General features: G+C 40.7%; 2 protein-coding genes across 52 annotated transcripts in view; one reads left to right on the forward strand and one right to left on the reverse strand.

Annotated features, from left to right (window-relative positions):
- The window catches only part of LOC114645182 (NACHT, LRR and PYD domains-containing protein 3-like), a 913,740-nt gene that overhangs the window by 320,307 nt on the left and 565,903 nt on the right, over positions 1-27,530 (forward strand). The gene's annotated exons all lie outside the window — the stretch shown is intronic.
- The window catches only part of LOC114669315 (ribonuclease inhibitor), a 137,364-nt gene continuing 113,776 nt past the window's right edge, over positions 3,943-27,530 (reverse strand). For both annotated transcript variants that reach the window (XM_051921744.1, XM_051921743.1), the window contains one exon: positions 3,943-4,177. In XM_051921744.1, coding sequence (XP_051777704.1) covers positions 4,078-4,177 — 100 coding nt within the window. In that variant the 3' untranslated portion in view covers positions 3,943-4,077. The remainder of the gene's footprint in view (positions 4,178-27,530) is intronic.

The following is a 27,530-nucleotide window of genomic DNA, read 5'->3' on the forward strand; positions in this document are numbered from 1 at the left end:
TAGCCTGTGTATTACCGACCTGCAATGGCATGATACGCCTCTTTTATTGTCTGCACACACAGGTGTCCAGGAAACACAATGAAAACCTGAAGGAAATGTTTCAGAGCCAAACAGACTTTACAAATTGCCTGGCAAACTGCAGTTTTAGTTCGAATTTCCGTATCGCCTACAGTATATAAAAAAAGTGCCGCTTGTAAGAAACCTCAAAGCAGTGCCTACTGCCTGTGTGGTTCTGACAGCCCGACTTCGCCAAGTTTGACTTCGAATATACGGTGATAATAAATTTTTGAGGTACAATATTCCCCCTCGACTAAAGCTGTATCTTTCGAAAAGAATTTCCTCCGGGAGCAATAAAGGATCTTGCCAATCGCGCAAACCCTCTCTATATGAAATTCTCTTCTTATAATTTGCGTAGCGATATCAATTGGTCGCTCATTCATGAACGGCGAAGCCATGACTAAATGAATTCCACGCACCGTCACTGATCACGTGTGTAAACTAATCCTTGTTTACATCGAACAAACCTGCTCTGAGCAGGTCTGAGGATTAGGATGTGTTGCTATGACAACACATCAGCATGAGTTTCGAAAAACCGACAGATCCAGGATCAGGCCAAATCGTCAACAATTACATCCGGCTAAACGACTAATCCACGTACGAAAAATACCCCACTGATCTGAACAGGAGGATTTTAATGTCAGCTAAAGAGCGCAGCTCCTTTTGTACTGTTGGATGACTCAGGGAACTGACCTTCTGAAGAGTCACGTTTACCTTTAGGCATCTGACAAATGTAGAACAAGAAGACCATCTTTTCAGCCATTACATTTGGGAGTAACAAACTGAAGGGAAGTGGTAGACCAACACAGAAGGGAAAGTCCAGTGTTGGTGAAAAATCAACCAAGGAATGGGAGGATCAGGACATTAGAGTACAAAATATTTCTAATATAAACAGAATGAGACTTGTAATAAAGAGAGACCACCTTGATAGAGATAGAGAGGAAGGCCTGAAGCCTGTCATTGCTGCTCAACTGCTTTAAGAATGTAATTTTTTTATTAGTTACATTTTGCATTTAAATCTTTTTAACTCTGAATTGTACTTTAATAAATACGCTAAGCACTTTCAATATTAAGATGGATTTGATTCTTACATTTCTCTTGTCTCAGAGGTTGAGGTGCAGATATTCTCAACTCGGGAGTTTCATTGAAGGGCTAAGCAGGATTAGGGATGTTAAACACAGGACTGTGTGACAATGGCCTGCAACAGGTGACCACACCTGATAAAGTCGCAACAACAGGTGACAGCATCAGAGATCTGGAACTACAGGGTGACCCTTAAGGGCTCTAAGGACACCATTGCCTCCACATCTCTCACCACATAGCCTGGGAAAGAGTGAGATGGATAAACTGGGTATCCCTCCAGGCCCCGATCTCGACACCATCCCAATGTGAACGTTATTAACAAATATTTTCAGCCTTAAAGAGAGTAGAGAAGTGACTTGATGTAGTAGGCTAGTCGAGAGTAAACACTTGTAATAGTGTATGACATTGAAGAGGTCACATCAGTTTATGTCCTCATCAGAGCTCGTCATCTTCTGTGGAGTCATCCAGATGAAACGTGTGCTTTCTGTGTTATAGGAAGTCACACATCACTGTCATGTCCTCTTGTAGTTCTCAAAACATCACCATCTGTTCACAAACACGCTACATCATCACTGCAAATATTGGGGTGGGGGGGGCACAAAATCAGCTCTTGTCGACCCTTCATGAGGACTTTTTTTTGTGAGAAAATTGTTTCTGCCCATTGAAAGTCCACGGCACATCGACAGGGCGCTTATTGTGACTTGTGGTCCACTTGAAAATCTGCTGTGTGAATCTCAACAGAACTAACTGGAGACTGAAAGAAAGTCTCTGATCTTCTGCTGATTCGACACAAAGCCAGCAGACTACGAGTGTGAAAACACCTTTAGAGTAGAAATGGAGTGGGACAGCATTGAGTTAAAGTGGAAGAAAAAGCCATCATTAAAAAATCAGTTCAGCCACAGAGCTGGGATAAAGAAAAGAAAGGAAGACATCCTCATGAAACAGAGAGAGTGCTGGGAAATAAAAGAGTGTGAGAAGTAAGAGAAGGGAGGAAATGATAAGAATTACAACACGATTATATCTTAAGACACGCTGGACTGAGTGGCTCTTTATTCAGAGTGAATACGCTTGACACGAGTGTTTGTAGAAAACGCGTTTATCTAACACAGCGGGACATTCTGTATATTGAGGGCCGTGCTCTGCACCAGGAGCAGACAGGAGATTTGATCTGAGAAACTGAGATTTTTAGGACAGCAGCAACGTACTGTGAAGTATATTTTAAGATGGAGAAGTCAACCTGAGTGCATATCCGAGTTTTCAAAAGGCTTTGGATTTCATGATTTTGTTTTTCTTTGTTGAAAGTTACAGCAGACTCCAGCACAGTAGGTGGCGCTAATGCAGTCTATGATGTCCTACCAACTGGAGCTGGGTTTTGTTTGTTTTTTTTTTTTTTGATTTGTTTAATTCAAATTAAAGTTTTAAAGCAACATGCAGATATGAAAATTACAAATTTTTATTTATTTATTTGAAAACCAAATACAACATTCAAACAGTCGAGCAAACACTATAGTTTGGGCAGCTGGCTGCACGTGCACAATCAAAACATATTAATGCAAAGAATATGACGATGTCAAACAAACTGAAGTAAAATTCAAAGTTTGCAAAAAACACCAACAGCTCAAAGTGGCAGCACATCCAGTTGATTTCAGCAGTTAAAGCAGAACAGCAGAATCGAACAAATGTGAGAAGATAAAGCCTGTCCTCCATGACAGCTCTGGGGTCTTCTTTTTACTGCTTCAACACACATTGCACAAGGTGCCCTCCATGTTATACAGCGGGATTATGTGAGGAAGAGAGTGGGCTTGACTGTGGCGGCATGGGGTACTGGAGAATGTGCCACAGGTGTCCATCATGCCTTCCTAAAACTGAAGCAGTGGGAGACCTACTGTGGAGTGTCACACTCTAAGTCCATCTGTCCACACTCTGCTCCTTGTCCAGCTGTCCTGGAGAAACCCACCTTGAACCTGAGCTCTCACACTACATCTTCTAGGCCCTCAATAATTGGACTCTCATCCCAGTTCCACTCCCTCTTAATTTCCAGTTGTGTTTGGTGTCCTCCATCCTTCCATTTTCTGAACCCACTCAGTCCAGTTCAAGGTTGCTGGGCACTGCAGCCAGTCAACATCGGGTTCAATGCATGAGATCCAATCCTGGGTGGGCTGCCAGTCCCTCACACTTTCTTCACCAGAAGGCCTGAGTTCTCCTCGTCTTTTCCTTTTGCTCTCATTTCTTTTTAAATGGCTCACTTGTTCAGGCCACTGCTCTCTAAAGAGGACACAAATGGAGGTGACAGTGAGGTGACAATGACGGAATGACAAAGAAGACAAAGAGACCTGAGCCTCATGTGTGTTAAAGTGTCACAGAAGTCTAAATCAGCACATGGTAGAGTGTGTTCAGTCACAAACAGATTTGTGTACAAATGAGGCAGTGAACAAGGAGTGGAGCAGACATGGGTTCAAACAACACCACATGATGTTGAGGAGCAGTAGGTTTATGAGGTTTCTGCTCAGACCACCATCAGCTTGACCTGTGATGGCCTGGTGCCTGTCCAGAATTTGTCACCAACGCCAGGATTGGCCTCACTCTCCAGCACCCTACAACTGGACTGTCCACCCGTGTTTGCTCCTGCTGCTCCCCTTATTGGGCTTTGTGACCCCCGCTGGTTTTAGATGATAATTCTCACTGTGGTTCTCTGGCTGGTGAAACTCAGGGGTCTCTGGTCTGAACTTGTGGAGTTTGGTGACCAGTTCAGGGTGACAGGGTGGAGAAGCACAAGTGAGTTTAAAGAAGGAGCACAGAGGATGAGAAGAAGACATGGAGAGTTTATTAAATGTGGAGGAGAGTTGAGGAGATTATTAAAGAATAAAGAGAAGAATTCAGAGAGAGTGGACAGGGGGCACCGTCACTGGGGTCAGTTGATCAGTATGTCCAGTCTTCTCATGTGTCGATATCCACCTGCCGTCCAGTCCTGTTCAGCTCCTCCTGTAGTGACCTCAGGTTCTTCTCCTCACTCTCACTGATCTCATTATCAACCAGCCTGTGAAGAACACAAGTGTGAGTTACAAACATAAGAGGACCCCACCTCACACACTGTACTATCACAGTGATACGCCCACTCAGGTCAACTTCCCAGAATTCTTCTCAGTGAGCCTAAGTCACATGACATGTGTGTCACCCTGCTGGTCATTCAGTTCATTGTCCAGTCAGGTCACCGTCCTCTGAAGGCCTTTTGGTTTCATCTCATCTCAGTGAAGGTGTTTTAGTCAGGCCGGGGTTCCTCCATGGTCCATTATCCTTCATTGTTTTCCATTGTTTTTATAACATTGTTCTGTTAATTTATTATTTGTTTAATTCTGTATTATCTGTTGTTTTTATTCTGTTTAGTTATTATTTAGTATCTATGTGTGTGTCTTGCAGTCCTCTCACATTCCTTTTTTTTATGGTTGGACCCCAAGTGGCGAGACCACCTGCCCCTTCCACCTATCTAAAGGCTGTGGCTCATTTGACTGCGCTGTGGTGTTTGGTGGTCTTTATGAGTATTTTGCTCTTTTTTAAAATTCTGATTATTGTCTTTGATCCTTTTGTTCTTGAATTTGGATTCACTTACAGATTGTGCTTTTTAACACTAGAATTACCAAATCCTGCAAAGAACTCGTAATCCTGGCCCACCTTAATACTGTTTGCACCTCTCCGTCAGCATCTTTTTTTTTTTGTAAATGTGTCGATAAGGAAAAGCAGCAAACAGCCTGCTAAAACACCCAACACCCCCACATCGCCTCAGAAAGGGCAAAAAGCTCTCCAAGCTCAAGCCTTCATTATCAGGGAGTGAGGTACCTAGAGCTGTATGGTGTAAATAATATATCATTATTTGAAACACGTGCATTTCATGTGTGTTCCGTGTCTACAAAGATCTATGTAAGTGTAGGATGACAGGAAATTCAAGAAATGTTGAACACATACCTAAAAGACAAACTTTTTCCATGTTTTAGTACTAACCACAACATTTTGACCTGAAGTGTATAAGGTGTGAAGACTGAAGTCCAAATATCAAATAAGCACTTTCACAAAAGTTACAAGTATAACAGAACAAGTGTGCCTTTATTCTAGACTAAATCTGAAGAAAAAGAAATTGGGTTAGTGTGACTTGTTATTGTGACTTCGTTGGTAGTATAGCAGTAAGAGCTGCTTACTCCTATTCAGGTTCGAGTCTTAACATGATCCAAAATAAACGTAAGTAGTGAGCTGCTCTTATTGTTACTATTATACAATAAAAACATACATTTGATTTGAGTCTGTAACAGCCGGTGTAAATGTACGGTACTTTTAAAGGTTAGCGTTTTTTTATTCACTTTTATTCACTCAGTCACGTTCACACTCGCCCCAATCTGACACTGCTGTTTTCAAATAAAGACGTGAGGTGAACTCAGATGAGGACGAGGTTTCTACATCAGAGAAAGATAACAGAAGCACCCCCCGCAAGAAACATCCACTCACATATAAGAACAATGCAGCTACACCAGGCATAAAGGTGAAAGATGGCACCGTTTGGATACAGGATGAAGTCCGGTGTCATCCAAACATTTATATGTTACTTATATAAAAGCCAGTGGTTCCACCTGCAGCTGAAGTCACTTCAGTACTCATGGACTGTGTCAGATGCCCGTGTCAATCAAACACAGGAAGCTCTGCAGTCTACTTGTGACTTTACGCTGTAGGAAGATATATAAATTACATAAATTACCTATAATTACAACAGCGCAAGTGAGCAGAGAGCTGAGGAGACTTCGTGCCAGCAAAGCAGCGGGTCCAGATGGAGTATCGTCACGACTGCTGAAGGTCTGTGCATCGGAGCTGGGGGGTCCTCTACAGCGCATCTTCAACCTGAGCCTGGAACAGGGGAGAGTCCCGAGGCTTTGGAAAACATCTTGTATCACCCCAGTCCCAAAGGTATCACGTCCTAGTGAGCTGAATGACTTTCAGCCTGTTGCTCTGACATCACATGTGATGAAGACCATGGAGAGGCTGCTGCTTCACCACCTTAGGCCACAGGTTCAACATGCCCTTGACCCTCTGCAGTTTGCATATCAGGAGAAGGTGGGAGCGGAGGATGCCATCATCTATATGCTACACCGATCCCTCTCTCACTTGGACAGAGGCAGTGGTGCTGTAAGAATTATGTTTCTAGACTTCTCTAGTGCCTTCAACACAATCCAACCTCTGCTCCTTAGGGACAAGCTGACAGAGATGGGAGTAGATTCATACCTAGTGGCATGGATCGTGGACTATCTTAAAGACAGACCTCAGTATGTGCGTCTTGGGAACTGCACGTCTGACATTGTGGTCAGCAACACAGGAGCGCCACAGGGGACTGTACTTTCTCCGGTCCTGTTCAGCCTATATACATCGCACTTCCAATACAACTCGGAGTCCTGCCATGTGCAAAAGTTCGCTGATGACACTGCTATCGTGGGCTGCATAAGGAGTGGGCAGGAGGAGGAGTATAGGGACCTAATCAATGACTTTGTTAAATGGTGCGACTCAAACCACCTACACCTGAACACCAGCAAAACCAAAGAGCTGGTGGTGGATTTTAGGAGGCCCAGACCCCTCATGGACCCCGTGATCATCAGAGGTGACTGTGTGCAGATGGTGCAGATCTATAAATATCTGGGAGTGCAGCTGGATGATAAATTAGACTGGACTGCCAATACTGATGCGCTGTGCAAGAAAGGACAGAGCCGGTTATACTTCCTTAGAAGGCTGGCGTCCTTCAACATCTGCAATAAGATGCTGCAGATGTTCTATCAGACAGTTGGGGTGAATGTGAGCGTGACTAAGAGAATAAAACTGAATAAAAAAACACTAACCTTTACAAGTACCATACATTTACACCGGCTGTAACAGACTCAAATCAAATATATGTTTTTATTGTATAATCGTAAAAATAAGAGCAGTTCACTACTCAAAACGTTTATTTTAGGACACAGCAAGGCTCAAACCCGCGACCTGTTGATTATGAGTCAGCAGCTCTTACCGCTGTACTACCAAATCAGTTGTGTCAATGAAGTACACTAACCCGATTTCTTTTTCTTCAGTCATAGTCTTGAATAAAAGTGCATTTGTTTTATTCTACTTGTACCTTTTGTGAAAGTGCTTATTTGATATTTGGACTTCAGTCTTCACACATGATATACTCCACGTCAGAGTTTTGTTGTTAGTACTGTAACATGAAAAAAGTTTGTCTTTTAGGTATGTGTTCAACATTTTTGCATTTCCTGTCATCCTACACTTACATAGATCTCTGCAGACACGTAACACACATGAAATGCACGTGTTTCAAATAATGATATATTATTTACACCATACAGCTCTAGCTACTACCTCTATCCCTGATGAACAAGGTTTGCACTGGGAGAGCTTTTTACCCGTTCTGTGGCGATGGTGGGGTAGGATAGCAGGCTGTTTGCTGCTTGGGCCTATCGACACATTTACAACACAAAAGACGAGATGGAGAGGTGTGAGTGGATTTAAGGTGGGCTGGGTTTATGAGTTTTTTCATAGGCTTTGGTAATTTTAGTGTTAAATGTTGTTAGCTTTAATTGCCTTTGGCAGCCCCTTTGGCTCTTTTGTTAATAAACCTCGTCTTTTATAAAGACCACTTGTGGAGTTGTCTCTGCTGCAACTGGAGTTTTCACGGTTCTCCCTCTGGTCAGACTCACTTCATGTCTCTGAGACTCTTTTTGATTTTATTTTGAATTTAAAAGCCTGAGCTCCTTTCTGAGGCCTAGTCAGGCCTGAAGCCTCCTGTTTGCCTGGGGTTGGCCAGCCTTGGGGTGACATTTGTTTGGTGGTCTATTCTAGAGGCCTCACCCCTTTGTTATATTGTGCTGCTAGAGCAATCACCACAGAAGGTGGTCTGTCCAGGTGACGTGGTGTTCACCCTCTCTGTTCACTTCCTGTGTCCTGCTCTCTTACTTAATGTTCATGTTTCTCTTTATTATTTTCTTTCTCACTTCTCCTCACTCTGATGTCTTCTCTCATTGTCTGTCCTCTTGTTTCTTCTTGTTGTCCCCTCACCACCCTGTCCACTGACATTGGCTCTTCCCTGTCTTGTTAGTTCCAAGTGACCTCCATAACCCTGTCAACCCTCTCCTCCTGTCCACTCTGCCTGCTGTCCTGATCCTGTCCCCTCTCCTCCCTATGTCCTTGTTCCTCTGTCTGTCCACCTTTTCTGCTCTTCCTTTTCTCAGCTCATCTCCCACTCATCCTCTTTGTTGTTCTCTTTCTGTCATCTCTCATTATCTTTGTTGTCCTCCCTGTCTGTCACCTCCATCCAGCTCCACTTGTCCACTGCTCTTTGTCCTTCTCCTTCCTTCAGTCGGTCCATGCGGTGTCCTGTGATCAGTCCGTCCATCAGGTGGTCAGCTGTGACTTCATAACCTCACACACCTCACCCTGTTTACTCACATCAGTTTCTTTAATTTACAGTTTGGGTTCCGCAGACCCTCACACAGCTGACAAGCTCCTGAGTCTCCCAGTTTGTTGAAATTCAGGTCCAGTTCAGTCAGGTGTGATTGTGGAGAAGAGAGAACTGAGGAGATAGATGAGGAACATCTGGAGGTGAGATGACAATTAGACAGGCTGTGGAGATAAAGAAAGAGAAGTGAGGACATGAGGAGGGACAGACAGACAGACAGACAGACAGAAGGCCACAGAGCTCAAAGGCTCAATGACTGCTGGCATTTTTACTTTTTACTGAGCCTGTTTGAACCCGAGACCACCGCTGTTCTTATAAGTAAGGCACCAAACACCTGAGAGGGTCTCCTGCCTTCATGCTGTACTGACAGGTGAGAAGTCATTGAAACGGAAACACGGACATTAATATTGGACATGAGCCTCAAAGAAATGAGACTGACAGCGTCCTGCACTTGAGGGGCCACATGGACTTGTAGAAGGTGTCAATGGAAGGAATGGTGACAAAGTGGGATTTCTTTGTGTCATACAGGATGTGTTGACATTTTGTCTGATTTGTAGGACATCATGCAAAGACAACTGTTAGACATTCTGGTCACTGCTTAACACTCAGCTGTTTGTCATGATGGACTCTCCTCATGTCACAGTAATTAGATAGATAGATAGATAGATAGATAGATAGATAGATAGATAGATAGATAGATAGATAGATAGATAGATAGATAGATAGATAGATAGATAGATAGATAGATAGATAGATAGATAGATAGATAGATAGATAGATAGATACTTTATTAATCCCAAATAATTAGAGGGTGACGATGACACTCTGATGGTTTAGAAGGACAAACACTGGCCCTGACTTTAGGCATGATGACATAATGGACATGGGGGACAAGACTGACATGTGACACTCCTGTCCTTGGCCACTCAGACCTCACACACTGACCAGCTGACCTTTATTCACTAAACACCTCAGTGGTGTTGAGCTCAGTTTTCTTATTCCTTCTACTAATTTGTAATAAAGCAGGAGGACGAGCTTCAAATGGACTGTCAGCATCCCAAAGTCCAGTCCAGTGGGCATAAAGGTGGTCTGTGTGGACTTTGAAGAGATCCCCATGACTGCTGACCACTGCTGTCCATTCCCAGCTCTGCCCATAAGTGATTTGACCAAAATGACGGCAAAGGAAATCCACAGCACTTTATCAGCTGACTTCACAGGACTTGTGGGGGTCACATGAGTGACATGTTTGTGTCCTCACAGTTTGAATTTGTCACAACAGCAGCTCATTTGTTTATGTCCTGCCTTTTCAGTGACGTCTGTTTTATAAAAGTCAGGACAGGACAGTGGACAGTAAGGGGGTTCACTAAAGATGGTGGGGTCTTTGCAAGGCTTTACAAATAATACCAGAAATATTCAAACAAAATGTTAAAAATGTTAAAGTCAATGGACTTGGGTTCAAATTATGAGTGTACATCAAAGGCCATCAGTCACACAGACGTCACACATTGGTAAGGCGTCATCTCATGGGGAGGGACCAGCATAATGACTATGTAATTATCCAAATATATCAATAGTCATTACTGTTAATAATATTATTATTATTATTATTATTATTATTATTATTATTATTATTATTATTAACAGTGGTTTTGTGATCAATGAAGTTCTTTTCAAGGTGACAAATTAAATGTTTTCATCTCCCACTCCTTTTTGCCCAGAACATCTTATAAGACATCTGAGTGTCTGCCAAGTCAACCATCAGCCAAACCTGCAGGTCCCCAAGTTCTCTGCTCTGCTCAGCTCTGCCCTCTGTTGGTGATGCCCTGTCACTGCTCTCCTGTTTATTTTCAGCTCTGAGTTCTTCTCCTTTCTTCTTCTCCTATTCACACCCAAGTCTCAAGTCAAGATGAGCAAGTTTTAAGTCAAGTCTTAAATTTCAACTCCCAAACAAGTCATAATGTGCTTTACACCAAATTTACATTTTCCATTTTTTTTAAATTTACAGGAATCATAAATAGTTTTTAAACATGTTTTACATTTATAACATTTCCAAACTATCAACTCCATTTTAATACAACCAAGGCCTGTCTACTTCACATGAAATTAAATATATTTCTGTTTAAAAAGTATGAATATAACATGACCTTCATTACACACCCATAAATAAAAAGAAAAAGAAGAAAAAACCTCTGTGTTATTGTAGACATATGTCTAATTAGTTTGACATACACAACACAAATCATATGTGTGAGAGAACAGAGATCTGTCCATCCATCTGTTCTCTCAATCCACTTATTCAGGGCAAGGCTGCAACACTGTTGATGTTTGTCACATCAGTCATTTGTAACAAAGCAGGATCAACACCTGGAAAGGGCACCAGTCTATCGCAGGGTGAACACACACACACACTCATGTGGGTCAACTTCAACAATGCCAAGTCACATAACCTGTATGTTCTTTGACTGTGGAAGAAAACCACACATAGGTAACTCAGGAATGGAGCCCTCATCTCAAGGTTCTGATGAACTTGTCGGTGAATCACTTTTCAGCCCATTTCTATCTTGTTCCTCAAACTCTCTTGCCACTTTAGTGTGCTTTGGGTTCTATTCCTGCTGTTCTGTACATACAGTCATAATGGCAGAAGACCATGGAACTGCACTCAGAGTGAACAGATCACATCAAAGAATGACTTGTGGCTGCTCTGTGTAATGCTGTGGAGAAGCACAAATTGATCTGACTTTATTTTGCTGAGTGAGTATTCAGATGTCACCTCAGATTTGTCAACCTAGTATGTGCATATCCTAACTGATGGTCTTCTCCATCGCTGATGTATTATAGTGTCCCATTAGAGCTTTAAGTGATGGATGCTGCACTCTTCTACAGTTTTAATGGTCACTTTGACATCATAAGGGTTTATTCATCACTTGGCTGTTGCTGTGTAAGATTTCAAAGTTTTTCCAACTACAGTAATCCCTCACTTATTGCGGGAGATAGGTTCCAAGGCCGACCGCGAAAACTGAATTTCCGCGAAGTAGGGACACCATATTTATTTAATTATTTAACGTGTATTTGGACGTTTTTAAACCCTCCCTGTATTGTTTACAACCCACCCTTTACTCTATTAAAAACAGGGACAACTGCTAAGTAATATGAAATCGGTAGATAAGTTTACACTTACTGTATAGCGAAGTACACGTAGCAGCTTGTAGGCGGTCATGACGTCGTCGACCTTGTTGCAAAGATTCCTAAAGCAGATTCCATCCAGACTACTGCCTTATCACGTCCACTTGCAACTCGTTTTGCACCCTGTATATAAGGACACTGCAGCCGTAGATCTTATATGCTTTTCCTCCTTTTTAAATAAAAAGAATCGATGTCCTGCAGCGGTGTAGCTGTTCCCTTCCTTCAACATATCCAAAACTTTTACTTTTTCTGCAATCATTTGCATCTTCTGTTGGTGCTTGGGCACGGCCCCTGAAGCATTAGCACGTTAATGATGAATGAGTGAGATGAGACTTCCTGGTTAATGCAACACTCCATCGCTGAGCCAATCAGCAGCACACAGGAACTTAACTGCGTGCTCTGATTGGGTAGCTTCTCAGCCATCCGCCAATAGCATCTCTTGTATGAAATCAACTAGGCAAACCAACTGAGGAAGCAAGTAAAAAGACCCATTGTCCGCAGAAACCCGCGAAGCAGCAAAAAATCCGCGTTATGAATTTAGATATGCTTACATATAAAATCCGCGAAGTCGTGAATCCGCAAAAAGTGAACCGCGAAGTAGGGAGGGATTACTATATACCACTAACAGGACCCCCTGATTAATTCAGGGTTTTTCACACACTTATACAGACTACACAGCCTTGAGGTGTCATAGTGCTGATGGTCAGGGGCAGAGCTGACATCTCCAAAGAAGACCCTCATGCATGTTCAAGGTAGTCATTATTCTGGTAGAAGAACTTCTGATCTTCGATTTCAGCCTTCAGCTCAGCAGCCTTAGCAGCGGGATCAAATCTTTCAGGTTCACCGATTATTTGGGTGAGAAGTCCGGGTGATGATGCAAACGGTGGTGAACCCCCGAGTATCTGAGTAGGTAAGCCTGGAGAGGTGGGTTCTGAAAAAAAAAAGCAAGCAAGACTAAGTTTTCTTTAAAAATAAACATTTGCCGCGCACTCGCACAAATAGTTCAACTTACCAGGCTGCGTGTCCGAGGGCCTCTGCGCCGATTCTAGATGCTGACTGGAAACTTCGGAAGAATTACCACTCTGAGGCAGGATTTTTATTCTCAAAAAGACAATCTGTGGCCGCTATTAAATCCTCCAATTGCCGAACTAGTTAGATTTAAAGAATCAAACAGTTCAGCCTCCGATTCTAAAATATAAAAGACTAGGTTTGTACGTACTTAAAGACAATTGCATTAAAAAGTAATCAGCCAGAACGTTCTTATAAGTTTGTGCATTTCCATTAAAAGTAATTAGCATGAAACGTACATTACCATTAAAAAGTCTGAACATACTTAAAGACATTAAATCGGCGCTGTCTTATAAGCAGCATTTCGATTTATAAAAGGGTAGTCTGTATAACTACTATAATTAGCATGAAATGTACATACTTAAAGACATTAAAAGTATTAAATCGGCGGTCTTATAAGCAACATTTCGATTTAAAAGTACGGCCGAAAGAAGATCTGACTCACTTTTTGAACAGCCAACCAGACAGAAATAAGAAAAATACCACATTTATAAACTCTGTGCGTTACGACTAGGTACAGTTTTTTCATTTAAAAAGCAGAAAATCCCCACTCATCGCCGGAACTATCTGATTTTTAAAAGAATATCATTTCAACAGTTTGAAAAGACGGTCGTTAACGGCATATATTTCGATAATCTACACTTAACCTCAATCACAAAAGTATTTTTTGCCATGCCAGCCATTGCGGAAGAAAAAAGCAAAAAACGCCTACCTTTTAAAAAAGCTCGCAGAGAAACTTGGATTGCTGGAAAAGTTATTGTGTTGATAGACACAAAGCGGGACACTTTATGCCACGCATCGGGCTCTGTACCACCTTGGAAGGGCGGAGCGAAAAACGTGGGACGTTTGGGAGAAAACTCATAGGTTCAGAGTTGTTGATGTTCCTCCTCTAAGGGGCGGGGAGACCCTGGTAGCGGGAATAAACCTCATTCAAACACTCACCGCTATAAGGTTCACATCTAAGCAAATATGAAAAAGATTAACCTTTTATGTTTTTCCGAGAGATCGTTGTGCTAAACGCCACGTGTATTTTAAAGTTGATAAACTGTAAATGTGAAACGAGGCTAAAATACAGTACTCGAAATATAAACAACTTTTTTAAAGAAAATTGTGAATATAAGAGAGAGTCGTTAGTGGAAAATATTTCATTTAATAACTTTGTTCACAGATTAGCCGAATGTGAAAAAGTCTGACATTTAAAATGGAACACATGGGCAGAATCTTAGTGTTTAATGAGCTTTCAAACCTCTGAATAGCGGGGGCTTCTTTAATAATTGTATGATTTTCCGATTTCATTAAATATAAAAGAATTTAGCATTAAAGGCCATTTGCTGTTTGGCGGGGTCTTTTCCCACGGTTTAAAATTGACTGCCATCTGATGCTTGGCAGGGGGCTTCCTTTTAAAATTGGTGACCCTATGTTAAAGACACTTGTGGCTTGTCCCAGCAAAGTGCCGCATGGCGGGGTGCTTCCTTTTAACACTATAGTGTCTTTTCCCACCATTTGCTAGCAAGGGCTGCTTGGCGGGGGGCTTCCTTTTAAAATTGGTCTCCCAGCAAAGTGCCGCATGGCGGGGTGCTTCCCACCATTTGCTAGCAAGGGCTTCCTTTTAAAATTGGTGGCCCTATGCTAAAGACACTTGTGGCTTGTCCCAGCAAAGTGCCGCATGGAGGGATGCTTCCTTTTAAAACTACAGTATCTTTTCCCACCATTTGCTAGCAGGGGCTGCTTGGTGGGGGGGCTTCCTGGGTCTCGATTTACCTATCGACTGTTTCAACAGCTGAAAATTTAACACTAAAGGTCCCCGTGTCCCGTGGTTTTTAGAAAGAGTCACACTCGCGCAGCTTTGTCTTACGATTAGGATAAGTGTATGTTTCATTTTTAGAAAGTCATGTCCATGCGTGGGAATGCAAGCAAGAGCCACGTATATTTCTTAATATGAAGCCACGTTTTAGAAAGTGCTGGAAAGATAAGTGTTTATTTCTTAATATTAGTTTTGAATTTAGTGTTTATAAAATGAAGCGGCGTGTCTTGAGCTTATAACTTAGAGCGGGGAGTGAATATCGTTTTTAGAAAGGTTCGGCTAGATAATTGTATATCTTATATCGTTTTAGTTATCGCTAAGCAGGAAAGATGCCTGTCGTGAACTTATAACTTAGAGCAGGGAGTCAATATCTTATATTGTTTTTAGAAAATTGTATATTTATTTTTTTACTATTAGTTTATAACTTAGAGCGGGGGAGTGAATATCGTTTTAGCTATGGCTATGCAGGAAAGAGAAGTGCTTATAAAATAAAGACGCATATCGTGAACTTATAACTTAGAGCAGGGAGTCAATATCTTATATCGTTTTTTAGAAAATTGTATATTTATTTTCTTACTATTAGTTTATAACTTAGAGCGATGAGTCAATATCTTATAGCTTATAAATCATATTAACGTAATCCATATTTTTATAGTTTCATAAATTTTCATATTTTTTATATTTACATAAATTATACTTTTATATTTTCATAAATCATATTTTCATATTTTCATACATCATATTTTCATATTTGGGGCGGGGCTTAAAGTCATCAATCAAATTTGGGGCCCGGGGCTTAAAGTCATCAATCATTTGTGTGACAGTAGCTATCTGTATAACTACTGTTGTGTTTGGTTAGGTATTTTACTATAGTAGTACTGTAAATCAAACACTGCTGCATTGTTTTTCTATTTACTCTTTTTTGATGTCATGATTTTACAGCAATTCACGGTTAATTTCACGGACATTTTTTACAGTGCAGGAAAGAATGGGAACGCCGCAGCTCATGTCTGGCAGAGCAGGTGACGGGGTGACACTACAGGGACACCTATCGAGGTGGCGATTGACTGGCATTGTGACAATTAATGCTCGTGTACACCAGGACAGCCAGACTATCAGTTTACATGAATTTCTTGATATTACGTTGTGTCATTTAAGATGTCGTCTTGTTCTTTAATCTTTATGTACACAGGCACCTTTTGTTTTCTTACTACAGCAGAACCCTCAACGTTAACTTTTTCACACATTTTATATTTTTGAATGGTGAGTGGAGGTGATGACTGTTTTTTCAAAAAGAGAAATAATTAAAAAAAAAACTATTAATGTTTGTGTTGTAGTTAAGTTTTATTATATAGATATCTGTATATCAGTAGTTTACTGTATTTACTGCATTAAAAAGATTGCCACAGCTTTTATCAGTGTGCTGTATCTTAATTGTAGTACAGTAAATAAAATAAAGCATCACTGGTATACACTGGTATACAGTCCAGTGATATACAGTCTGAACGGTTTTATATTAAGTTTATGGTGCTGATTAAGAATATGACTTTTGTTTTGCCAGATTGGCTCTAGTTTCTGAGATATTTAATAGTTTTAAGTAATTTAACGCAACACATTTGAAAAGCATTCAGAATTGCAAGAATTTTTTTATTTTAGTTACAACTAGTAAGTAAACAGTCTAACATCATACAAAAAAGGAATTAAAAATATCTTAACAGTGACAGGAAAAAAGTTATGTATGATTTGATTAATTAATACAATATTAATTAGTTATTAATTGTTATTAATGTCAATGCTTCAAAAAATGCTGTTTTATGCGATTTCCATTTATGTGTGTCATCAAGACAATCACATTGGAGACTCCAAGAGTAGTCTGCCATCATGTGTATGTCCCATCTGCCTTGATATGTCTCCACCATCACCTTCATATCCTGGTGGAACCTCTCGCCTTGTTCCTCGCTGAAGTCTCCAAGGTTATCTGGAAATCTTTTTAAATGGCGATGGAGATAGTGCATCTGTATGCTCATATTAACTCCCAAATTTCTGGAGTTAGCAAGCATATCTTGCACCAATTCTTTATAATTGAGCAGGCTCCTGTGGAGAATCCACTGCATCCACTGAACAGGATCATCTCCAGACAGAGGAGCAGCTTCAGCGACAGACTGCTGTCACCGTCCTGCTCCACTGACAGACTGAGGAGATTGTTCCTCCCCCACACTATGAGACTCTTCAATACCACCCGGGGGGCGGGGGGATAAACGTTAACATTATACAAAGTTATTGTCTGTCTGTATACCTGCATTGTTATCACTCTTTAATTTATTATTGTTTTTATCAGTATGCTGCTGCTGGAGTATGTGAATTTCCCCTTGGGATTAATAAAGTATCTATCTATCTATCTATCTATCTATCTATCTATCTATCTATCTATCTATCTATCTATCTATCTATCTATCTATCTATCTATCTATCTATCTATCTATCTATCTATCTATCTATCTAGTTCTTCACAACAGAGACAAAACTCTTCCAGGCCGAAGCCTCAGTGTCATTCATGCATTTGGTAAAATTGGAATCGTTCACGAGTTTACCAATCTGAGGACCATCAAAGATTCCAGCTTTTAGTTTTTCCATGCTCAGTCCAGGGAATGATCTACAAATGTACTTGAAGCAATTACCTGTTTATCCAAAGCCCTAACAAATTGCTTCATCAATCCTAGTTTAATATGAACGGTGGGAGAATGATTTTTGTTCTTGTCCACCAGTGGCTTGTTGATGATATTCGCAGCGCCAACAATCATTTCTTCCCTTGTAGGCCATGACACTTTTGTCCAATGATCTTGCTTTGCCCTGCTATCCCAGAGGCACATGAAGCTAGGGTATTTTGTGTATCCAGATTGCTGTCCAAGCAATAAGTTCACCATCTTCAGATCAACACAAATCGACCACTGATGTTCATGATAACAGATTTCTTGTAATACGATTTTTACATTTTCATATTCTTCTTTAAATTTTGTTGAGTGAGCAATGGGAACACATAACAGTTACCATTGTGCCTGAGAACAGCATTTCAAGCTTCTAATGGAGCTGTCTATAAAAAGCCGCCAGTCTTCTGTTAGTCCCATTTGAAGTACAATTCCTGGGATATCACTGCAGTATACAAGTTCTTCCTCTTGCTTGAAATATGGGAGAAGCCTCTCTTCTCTTGTCCGATAGGCTGTAATTTTAACTTTTGCCTTTATAAGATTTCGTTCATTAAGTCTGGACGCTAAAAGTTCAGATACTTACTTGGACAGATGAAAGTCTTGAATCAGGTCATTGAGTCCTTTTTGGCTTAATGGTTGAGGCGTCGAGGAGCTTCCTCAAATTCACTTCTACTGCTACTACCTGTCATACACTCCAATCCCTGCCTCTCTTCAGAGTCTGACAGTAGCTGGTTTGGTAGTCTGGTAAACACTGGTATGGGAATGTCATTGCCATGTGGAATAGGTCATCTTGCTGATTCCAAATCAGGATAATCCCACCAAGCTTTCTTGTAACGATAAAAGCCTTTAATCTTTACAACACAAAAATAACAATCGTCATGGTGGTTTTTCGGTTCTCTTCATACCATTGGCACACCAAAGTTGAAACTTTTTCTTTCACCTTTTGTCCACTGTTGTAGGTGCTCCACACATGTTTTGCAAACCATATGTGGAGCCCAAGACTTATCCTGGTCTCCAAGCTGTACTCCAAAATAAGCCAGGTATACTCGATGCACAAAGTCTGTGATATTTCATCTTTGTTTTTCAACCATGTACTCTCCACAGATGTAGCAGAATACATCAGGATTGTTGATGCTGACTCTTCTTGATGAAGTCATAATTTTTACATGTATTTACAGTATATACTTATTAAGACAGAACTTTTTGGGTATAAACCAAGACTGGGTTGACAAAATTTATACTGTATCCGACTTCTTTCCTCTGCAAAGTTGAATTCTGGCATCTGGCTTATTTTATAGCATTGTAGGCCTACAGATTGAAATACAAAATAATTATATGGGATATTTCATTACCTAAGACACTGTTAAAGAGTCAAAAGACAGACCAAACGCTATTGCATTTTTTATCACACACAAGTCACATTAGGGGAATGCATTATTTTTATGGATGTCCGTTATCTCAAACACTAGAACCAATTCAACAAAAGTAATGGGATTTTTGAATTCAGCACCCTCAAAATACCCTAAATCCATTGGCACCTGAAAAAAAAAATTGTTTTGTAGGCCTGTTATCAAACAGTACATTTTTAATTTTTCCACTAATTCACCATTTAACAATTTTATATAAATTCCTGCCCACTGATGGCTGCCCTGTGCTATGCGCAAAGACAATACAGGAGATGCAGTTGGAAAGATGTGTATCTTTCATTGTACTGGTACTTGAAATCATTAAATGCAATTATAACATCAAAGACAATAACAGACAGTTATTAATTTTGTACAGTACAATCCTATTAAAACATTCACTTCAGTGCATGTGCCATGTAAGTGTGAAGCCTGTAAAAGTCAACGCTGTATGTAATAAGTTAAAGTAAAACGCCTTTCAATCGTCAAAGATTACAGAGCAAACTCTTACATTCAAATCTGATTGATGCCATCACTTTTACATGATCTGCAGCAGGATGAAATTCTATTTCCACCCAGAATTCCCACTGTTCCTAGTAATTTCCAGTTTAGATTCAAAACAATAAGAATTTCCTGTCAAACTGAGCTTTGTAACACCCATCAACAAAAGCCAAAGTCAGTCACTATAAGCAGGAATTGTTCTGCAGCAGGAATGTTTTACTCCTGGCAAATTGTATCTGACATATGCAGAGTGAGGCACTCCACTGAACTAATAATATTTAAAAAACAAATCAAAACAGTGCAAATGCTATACAGTGATCCCTCGCTATATCGCGCTTCGCCTTTCGCGGCTTCACTCCATCGCGGATTTTATATGTAAGCATATTTAAATATATATCGCGGATTTTTTGCTGGTTCGCGGATTTCTGAGGACAATGGGTCTTTTAATTTCTGGTACATGCTTCCTCAGTTGGTTTGCCCAGTTGATTTCATACAAGGGACGCTATTGGCAGATGGCTGAGAAGCTACCCAACTTACTTTTCTCTCTCTCTTGCGCTGACTTTCTCTGATCCTGACGTAGGGGGTGTGAGCAGGGGGGCTGTTTGCACACCTAGACGATACGGACGCTCGTCTAAAAATGCTGAAAGATTATCTTCACTTTGCTACCTTCTGTGTGCAGCTGCTTTGTGAAGCGGCATGCTGCACGGTGCTTCACATACTTAAAAGCTCAAAGGGCACCTATTGATTTTTGACTGTTTTGTTTTTCACTCTCTCTGTCTCTCTCTCTCTCCCTCTCCCTGCTCCCGACGGAGGGGGTGTGAGCTGCCGCCTTCAACAGCTTTGTGCCGCGGTGCTTCGCATACTTAAAAGCCAAACAGCCCTATTGATTTGTTTGCTTTCCTCTCTGTTTCTGACAGACTCTTCTCCTGACGCGCACTCCTTTGAAGAGGAAGATATGTTAGCATTCTTTTAATTGTGAGACAGAACTGTCATCTCTGTCTTGTCATGGAGCACAGTTTAAACTTTTGAAAAAGAGACAAATGTTTGTTTGCAGTGTTTGAATAACGTTCCTGTCTCTCTACAACCTCCTGTGTTTCTGTGCAAATCTGTGACCCAAGCATGACAATATAAAAATAACCATATAAACATATGGTTTCTACTTCGCGGATTTTCTTATTTCGCGGGTGGCTCTGGAACGCAACCCCCGCGATGGAGGATGGATTACTGTACAGATATAGTCCCATTGTCTTTGGAAATGTCCACAACTAGTCTTCACATAAACTGCAGTCAGAAAGTGAGATTTAACAGCACCGTCTCCTCCCTACAAACCATTAATACCGGGGACCCCAGGGCTGTGTGTTCTCCCCTTACTGTCCCCTTTCTTTGTCACCAGCCAGCACCTTCAATCAACATGCAGACGACATGGCAATGGTGGGCTCTTAATGGCTGACACTGTCCTGTGTGTATTTAGATTGGGATGTAGAAGACTTGACCAAATAGTACTGTGAAAATGTTCTTGTGATAAATGCAAAGAAAACCACAGAGGGGGTCATTGATTTCAGAAAGTTAAAGACAGAGGTCACACATGGGAAATAAATGGTGAACTAGAAGAACAAGACACATCCTACAAATACTCAGGGCTGGAGACTGATAACCAGTCACAGTTCAATAAAAGCGCTTCTGGTACAGCTAAAGAAATCAAGAAAAGGCTGTTAATCTCATGTCAGTTGAACAGCATTACTGTGTACTGCCACATTTTCCACATGTTTGACTTTGCTGTTGTTTCTTTTGGCTTCATCTTCATCTTTGTCAACATGAGTGCCCAAAACAAAGTCAAACTCCAGCGACTTATTAAAGCAATGAGCCGTGTCATTGGAGTGAAACAAAAATCAGAGCACCAGCAACTGTAGGAGGACCTGCTGATTAAAAAGCTCCTCCATGACCGCACACACCCACTACATTTTAAATTTAATTTTAGATCTGCGCCACTTGTGAATTTCCCCCTGGGATGAATAAAGTATCTATCTATCTATCTATCTATCTATCTATCTATCTATCTATCTATCTATCTATCTATCTATCTATCTATCTATCTATCTATCTATCTATCTATCTATCTATCTATCTAAACAGATTTTTACAATGTCGATTAAAAACTTCAAGATATACGAGATGTTTTTGTACCCTCGGCAATCGAGCTGTTTAATGAGAACAGATAACAAGAAAACACACGTCCATCATGGACACGACTGATTGGTAAGTGCCACTGTGTAGAAGTGCGTAAAGTTTTTTAGTGTCTGTATTTGCATTTTTATGTGTGTGTGGATGTTTAATAGAGGTGTGCATGTTTGGGTTCAGTATATGTGGTTCCTATTACTGTATTTTCTCCTTCCTAGTCTTTTAATATTTTAAAATCATGACTATGTAAGTTTAAAATGTATTTCCCTCTATGGGATAATAAAGTTCAAGTTACAAAGTTAATTAGTTGCAAGTCATGCAGTGTGTATTCAACATCCTTTTATTTCCTGCCAGCTACTTATTTTAATGATCAGCTGAGTTTATTTCTCCTGTAAATCTTTGATTGTTTTTAAATTTCCATGAGTTTCATAGCACAAATATAACCTTTCACACACACACCTCAGTCTCCCTAAATAAGTTTACTCAGTTACTTAAGGATCATTACAAAAATTAGACCTCTTAAAACATTTCAAGATGCCTATAAATTACTTCATGCTTTTGTTTTTAGTCATCTAGATTACAGTAATGTACAACTAACAGAACTACCTAAGAAAGACATCAAGCATGTGAATTTAGCTCAGAATGGAGCAGCAAGAACCTTCATTAGAAAAAGAAAATCTGAGCTCATCACAGCAGTCTTAGCATTGTTACACTGGTTATCCGTGTATTTTAGAAATTACTTTAAAATACAGGGTGGCCCACGAAAAAGTAGCCCGCGTTACTATAGTATTACTATAGTAACAATATGATGCCTCCTTTGTCACCGTTTCCCCAGACTAACAGGACCCGGGGGCGGGGAAGCGTGACGCAAGCCGCCAACGCGGCATCCCCCAATAAACTCGGTGGAAGGGTTGGGTTGACAAGGTGCTACGGGGAAGGATTCACTCGGCGCGCCACTCTGGCAGGAAGGCGGGCTACTGTATTATAAATGGTGTATAAAGCCTTAAATAATCTGCTCCTTCTTAAATCTTAGAGTGCCTGTCCTCTTGCACTCCAAGTCATAACCTTAGATCTTCTAATGGTGGTCTGCTTATAATTCCAAGAGCCAAGCTTGAAAGAAGTGGTGAGGTGGCTCTTTGCTGTTATGCACCAAAAATCTGAAATACTTACTATAGAAACACGCCAGGCTAACACTGAAGGACATTTTAAGAAACTTCTAAAATCAAACATTTTTAATTTCACTTTTGTATAGCTTCAATGTAGTTCTACTCCTAATACCCTAGGCACAGAATTATAATTCTCTTTAGTGAATTTGCACTCATTATTAATCTTTATATTTCTGTTTTCTTTTCTCCACCAACACAACCACCTGATCAAAGTTCTGTCCAGCTACTTGTGATGTCTGAATGACCCCAACTTGTCACAAGACCCACTGCATTGAATCCATCTATGATGAAGCCTAACAAGAACCCATAAAGAATGACTTAACAACATTTACATTAGTCAGAATGCCCAGTGGGGGCTGGGTGGTCTTTTGGCCTGAAAACCCTAAAGATTTTTTTTTCTGTCCACATTGGTCCATTGACCTTATCTTTGGACTGTTATTTAGAGACTTAAAAACAATTCTATATTTAAGGACTCTACTTCTCTTAATTATACATCTTTCCTTTGTAAGAGTGTATTATTTATGTATCTTTTTATTTGTTATTTATTGTTTAGTATTATTTTCTAAATGTTATTTGTTTTTCTTTGCATATACAGTAACTACTTCACTGACATGTTGTAAATCTCTTTGAGCACATCCTTCACATGAAAATTTACAAAGAAATAAAGGTTGTGGGTGTTGAATCAGTATGCAATATAGACATTGACATTTTGACATTGAGACACACATTACAAACCTATCGAAAACATGCTTTTCCATCTCAAAAATAGTAGAAAATGAAGACATTTTCTAAATATGCAGGATAGTAAGAAATTAACTCCTGCATGTTTTCTATTAGGATTGACTGTTGCAGTGTGGTGTTCACTGGCTGTTTGAATCATTCTTTATTCAGACCAAAAAGGGACAGAGAAGGATTTATAGAATAACAAAAAAATAAGAATAAGGGTGTAACATATTTTGGTACATATGGTAGAGTCTATTCAGTCACAAACAGAAGCTGACATGAATTGTGTGGAAATGAGGCAGTGAACAAGGAGTGGAGCAGACACGGGTTCAAACAACACCACATGATGTTGAGGAGCAGTAGGTTTAGGAGATTTCTGTTCAGACGACCATCAGCTTGACCTGTGATGGCCTGGTGCCTGTCCAGAATTTAGATAGATAGATAGATAGATAGATAGATAGATAGATAGATAGATAGATAGATAGATAGATAGATAGATAGATAGATAGATACTTTATTAATCCCAATGGGAAATTCACATTTTGTCACCAATGCCAGGATTGGCCTCACTCTCCATCACCCTACCCCTGGACTGACCACCCGTGTTTGCTCCTGCTGCTTTGTGATGCTGTTGTGGAGAAATCTTTAGTAAAATATTAGCAGAGTCTTCAGAAAGGCAGTCATAATTTAGACTTTATTGCACAGCATAGGAAACAACTAGGGGGCTCCGCCCCCTGCTCGCTTCGCTCGCCAACCCCTGGCGTTGGGGCATGACAAAGAGTGAGATGTATGAATTAGATATAGAATAGTGTGCAGGTTTGGATGATGCCTATATAAATACAAAATAGAGTGTTTGGCATAGAGTAATGTTTTATTGGAATATTTCTCTGTATACAACATTAGTAGTAAAGATGGTGTCTTGTCTTTGAATGAGTTTTCCTTGGCATGGATCATTTTTAATTTTAACTTTAATGTGAGATGAACGTCGAACACATGAGAAGGCCAAATAAAGTTGTGGATGTCCAAAAACGGGTTCAGAGAGGTAGATGTCAACCTTGTCCATGGTTTGTTCTTGTGATTTGTTGCTGGTCATGGCAAATGCAGGTTTAATGGGGAACTGTCGGTGTTTCAATGTAAAAGGTAATTCTAGGTCAGAACTCGTAAGGTCAATTCCAAGAATGAGAACAGTATTGTTAGCATGTGAATCTGAAAGAACTGTTGCTTGAATAACATCGTGTGTTATGGTGTTGACGACTTACCGTGTGCCATTGCATAAACCCTGTTTTGTGTTAAGGTTTCTTAATAGCATGATTATTGTTCCGTTTTTAAGGGTAAGGTTGAGTTGTGGTCATCCATCCGGGTTAATAGTGTTCAAATATTCTAATGGGAAATTCAGATGTTCATTGTCGTCATCAGAGTCAACTTTGTCAGAGCTTAGAAAGAGCCGTGTCTCTCCAGGAAGTAATGAAATGACCTGGTTAATAATGTGATTAACATTAATATTTTTTGGACATAATATAGTGCGTTGTGTTAACCACATATGCGAAAGCAGTATGGGCCATTGCCTTTTGGTGTCCTGTTATGTTCTCTGGTAGTTGCAAAAGCAAATGAACTATTGTAGGATCTAATGTAGTTCATAAAGTTTTTAGTTTCAGGCACATCCTTAGTTAGAAGCTTCTGTAGATATTCAGGATATGAATGTAAAGGAGGCAGTCTAATCTGCCCCTTTTGACTACAACGTGTAAATTCATTATTTGTATTGCCAGTTGTTTCTTCTGTGAAGTTAAGTGAATGACAATGATTGCAAATGACATTCATTAATCCCAATGAATTTTCCTCAATAGTGGACTCATTATTGAAAGCGTTGTCAGCCAACTGGCGTAAGAGTTTAGCAGACGTCTGGTGTTGATGTCTGCGACGGGCATGTTTTGCTTGTGGTGTTTGAGTGCCGCGTTGTTGCATGTCCATTATTTGTGACGCGCTATTTTTGAGTTTTAATTGATCCGCCTCCGCTTTGCGCAAAGTCCGTTTCACTCTACGTCGTGCAGTGTTTGTATCGTGCCTTGTCCGTTTTTGTATGTCGGTCAGTTGAGCTTTCTGCTTTTTGAGTCCTGCTTGCTTGTTTTCTGGCCGGTCATATGCGCGTTGCTTTGCTCCCTTTTTTGTATGTCTGAGACGCAAGCTCTTTCTTTTGAAATCGTGCTTGTTTTGATGCAGCACTTTGAGACGCGCGCTGTATGCATCTACGTTCAATGTGTCTGTTCATTTGGGCACGTCTCTGTAACGGGGTTACTTGAGCTTTGCGTTTTTTGATCCGAGACATTTTTTCTCACGTATTTTCCGAAGCGCATTGTATGCGCCGCCGTGTATTCTTTTTGTTTCATTCGTGTTCGTGTGTTTTGTTCCGTTATCCGATCCGAAGAGTTTTGTACCCGTGACCGTGTATGCATGACTTGTTTGTTCCTCAGCGTGCGAAATATGGATAAGTATTTAGTAGAATCGTACTCACTGTTAATATGGAGCCTTTTCTCCAGTTGAACGGTTAATAGTGCTTTATTTTAATGAGATCCACCTATGCTGCCTAGTGTGAAGGTTTTGAGATGACGTATGTTTAATATGGACGTTTCCTTTAGATATGTGGCTTTGGGTGTCACTTCTTTTTGATTGGGGGGGGGGGGGGTGTGTGGGTGAGGATTGTTGTTGAGCGAGCGTCTTCTTTCGTTTTGTGTTCCAGGGGCTTGTTGAATCCCCCTCTTTGTGTGTGTCCCGTCCGTTGCTTGTAGGGTGTGTGGGGCGGTTTTGTGTTCTTTTTTTTTGTGTTCCAGGGGCTTGTTCAATCCCCCTCTTGGTGTGTATCCCGTCCGCCCTTTCTTGCGCCTGCGCAGTACGTCTTTTTGCACGGGGTTACTTGAGCTTTGCGTTTTTTGATCCGAGACATTTTTTCTCACGTATTTTCCGAAGCGCATTGTATGCGCCGCCGTGTATTCTTTTTGTTTCATTCGTGTTCGTGTGTTTTGTTCCGTTATCCGATCCGAAGAGTTTTGTACCCGTGACCGTGTATGCATGACTTGTTTGTTCCTCTGCTTGCGAAATATGGATAAGTATTTAGTAGAATCGTACTCACTGTTAATATGGAGCCTTTTCTCCAGTTGAACGGTTAATAGTGCTTTATTTTAATGAGATCCACCTATGCTGCCTAGTGTGAAGGTTTTGAGATGACGTATGTTTAATATGGACGTTTCCTTTAGATATGTGGCTTTGGGTGTCACTTCTTATTGATTGGGGGGGGGGGGGGGTGTGTGGGGGGGGGTTGTTGTTGAGGGGGGCGTCTTCTTTCGTTTTGTGTTCCAGGGGCTTGTTGAATCCCCCTCTTTGTGTGTGTCCCGTCCGTTGCTTGTAGGGTGTGTGGGGCGGTTTTGTGTTCTTTTTTTTTGTGTTCCAGGGGCTTGTTCAATCCCCCTCTTGGTGTGTATCCCGTCCGCCCTTTCTTGCGCCTGCGCAGTACGTCTTTTTGCAGCTACGGCCCATGGCCGGATGTGCCTGCGTCCATCATCCGGTTTAGCATTCTCGGTTAGTAATATGGATTGCAGAGCACATAAAGCCTGTCTCAGTTCATGAAGTGAGCCCTGAGCATTCGGTGAGCCCCAAATTTATTACAGTTCTTATCACATAATGTCTCCCCTTCATACCAGTTTTCCACTCAACACCTTTTCTCATAACAATTACCTGGTGCTGCAGACCTTCTCATAATAATACCCTTTCTCCCACAGACATCACCATAATAATCTTCTTTCCCAGTAGACCCTCTCATAATATATTTCTTTCCCAGTCCATCTTCTCATAACAACCACTTTTGCCTGAAGGACACATTGACCACCTGCCACTTCTCTGACTAGGCTAAGCTGCTGCTTACTTCATGGACATCTATCTGCAGAGACGAATCCCAAACCTTCAATAATCAGCTCTTAAGCCCCTATTTATCTCAGACTAACTAGATATCATAATGCATTTTAATGTAACTTTATTGCCTAAGGTACAGATGAGCCCTAATAAATCTAAATGCCATTTGACTGTTTATATGTTTTATGTGCTACCTTGAGAGCCTGCCCTGTACTCACACAGACAAAGGCCCAGCATGCAGTTTGTTTCGTCTTCTGTCAGTGAAAAGCTCAGCACCTGAAT

The sequence above is a fragment of the Erpetoichthys calabaricus genome (genome assembly GCF_900747795.2).
Source record: "Erpetoichthys calabaricus chromosome 1 unlocalized genomic scaffold, fErpCal1.3 SUPER_1_unloc_22, whole genome shotgun sequence".
NCBI lineage: Eukaryota > Metazoa > Chordata > Cladistia > Polypteriformes > Polypteridae > Erpetoichthys > Erpetoichthys calabaricus.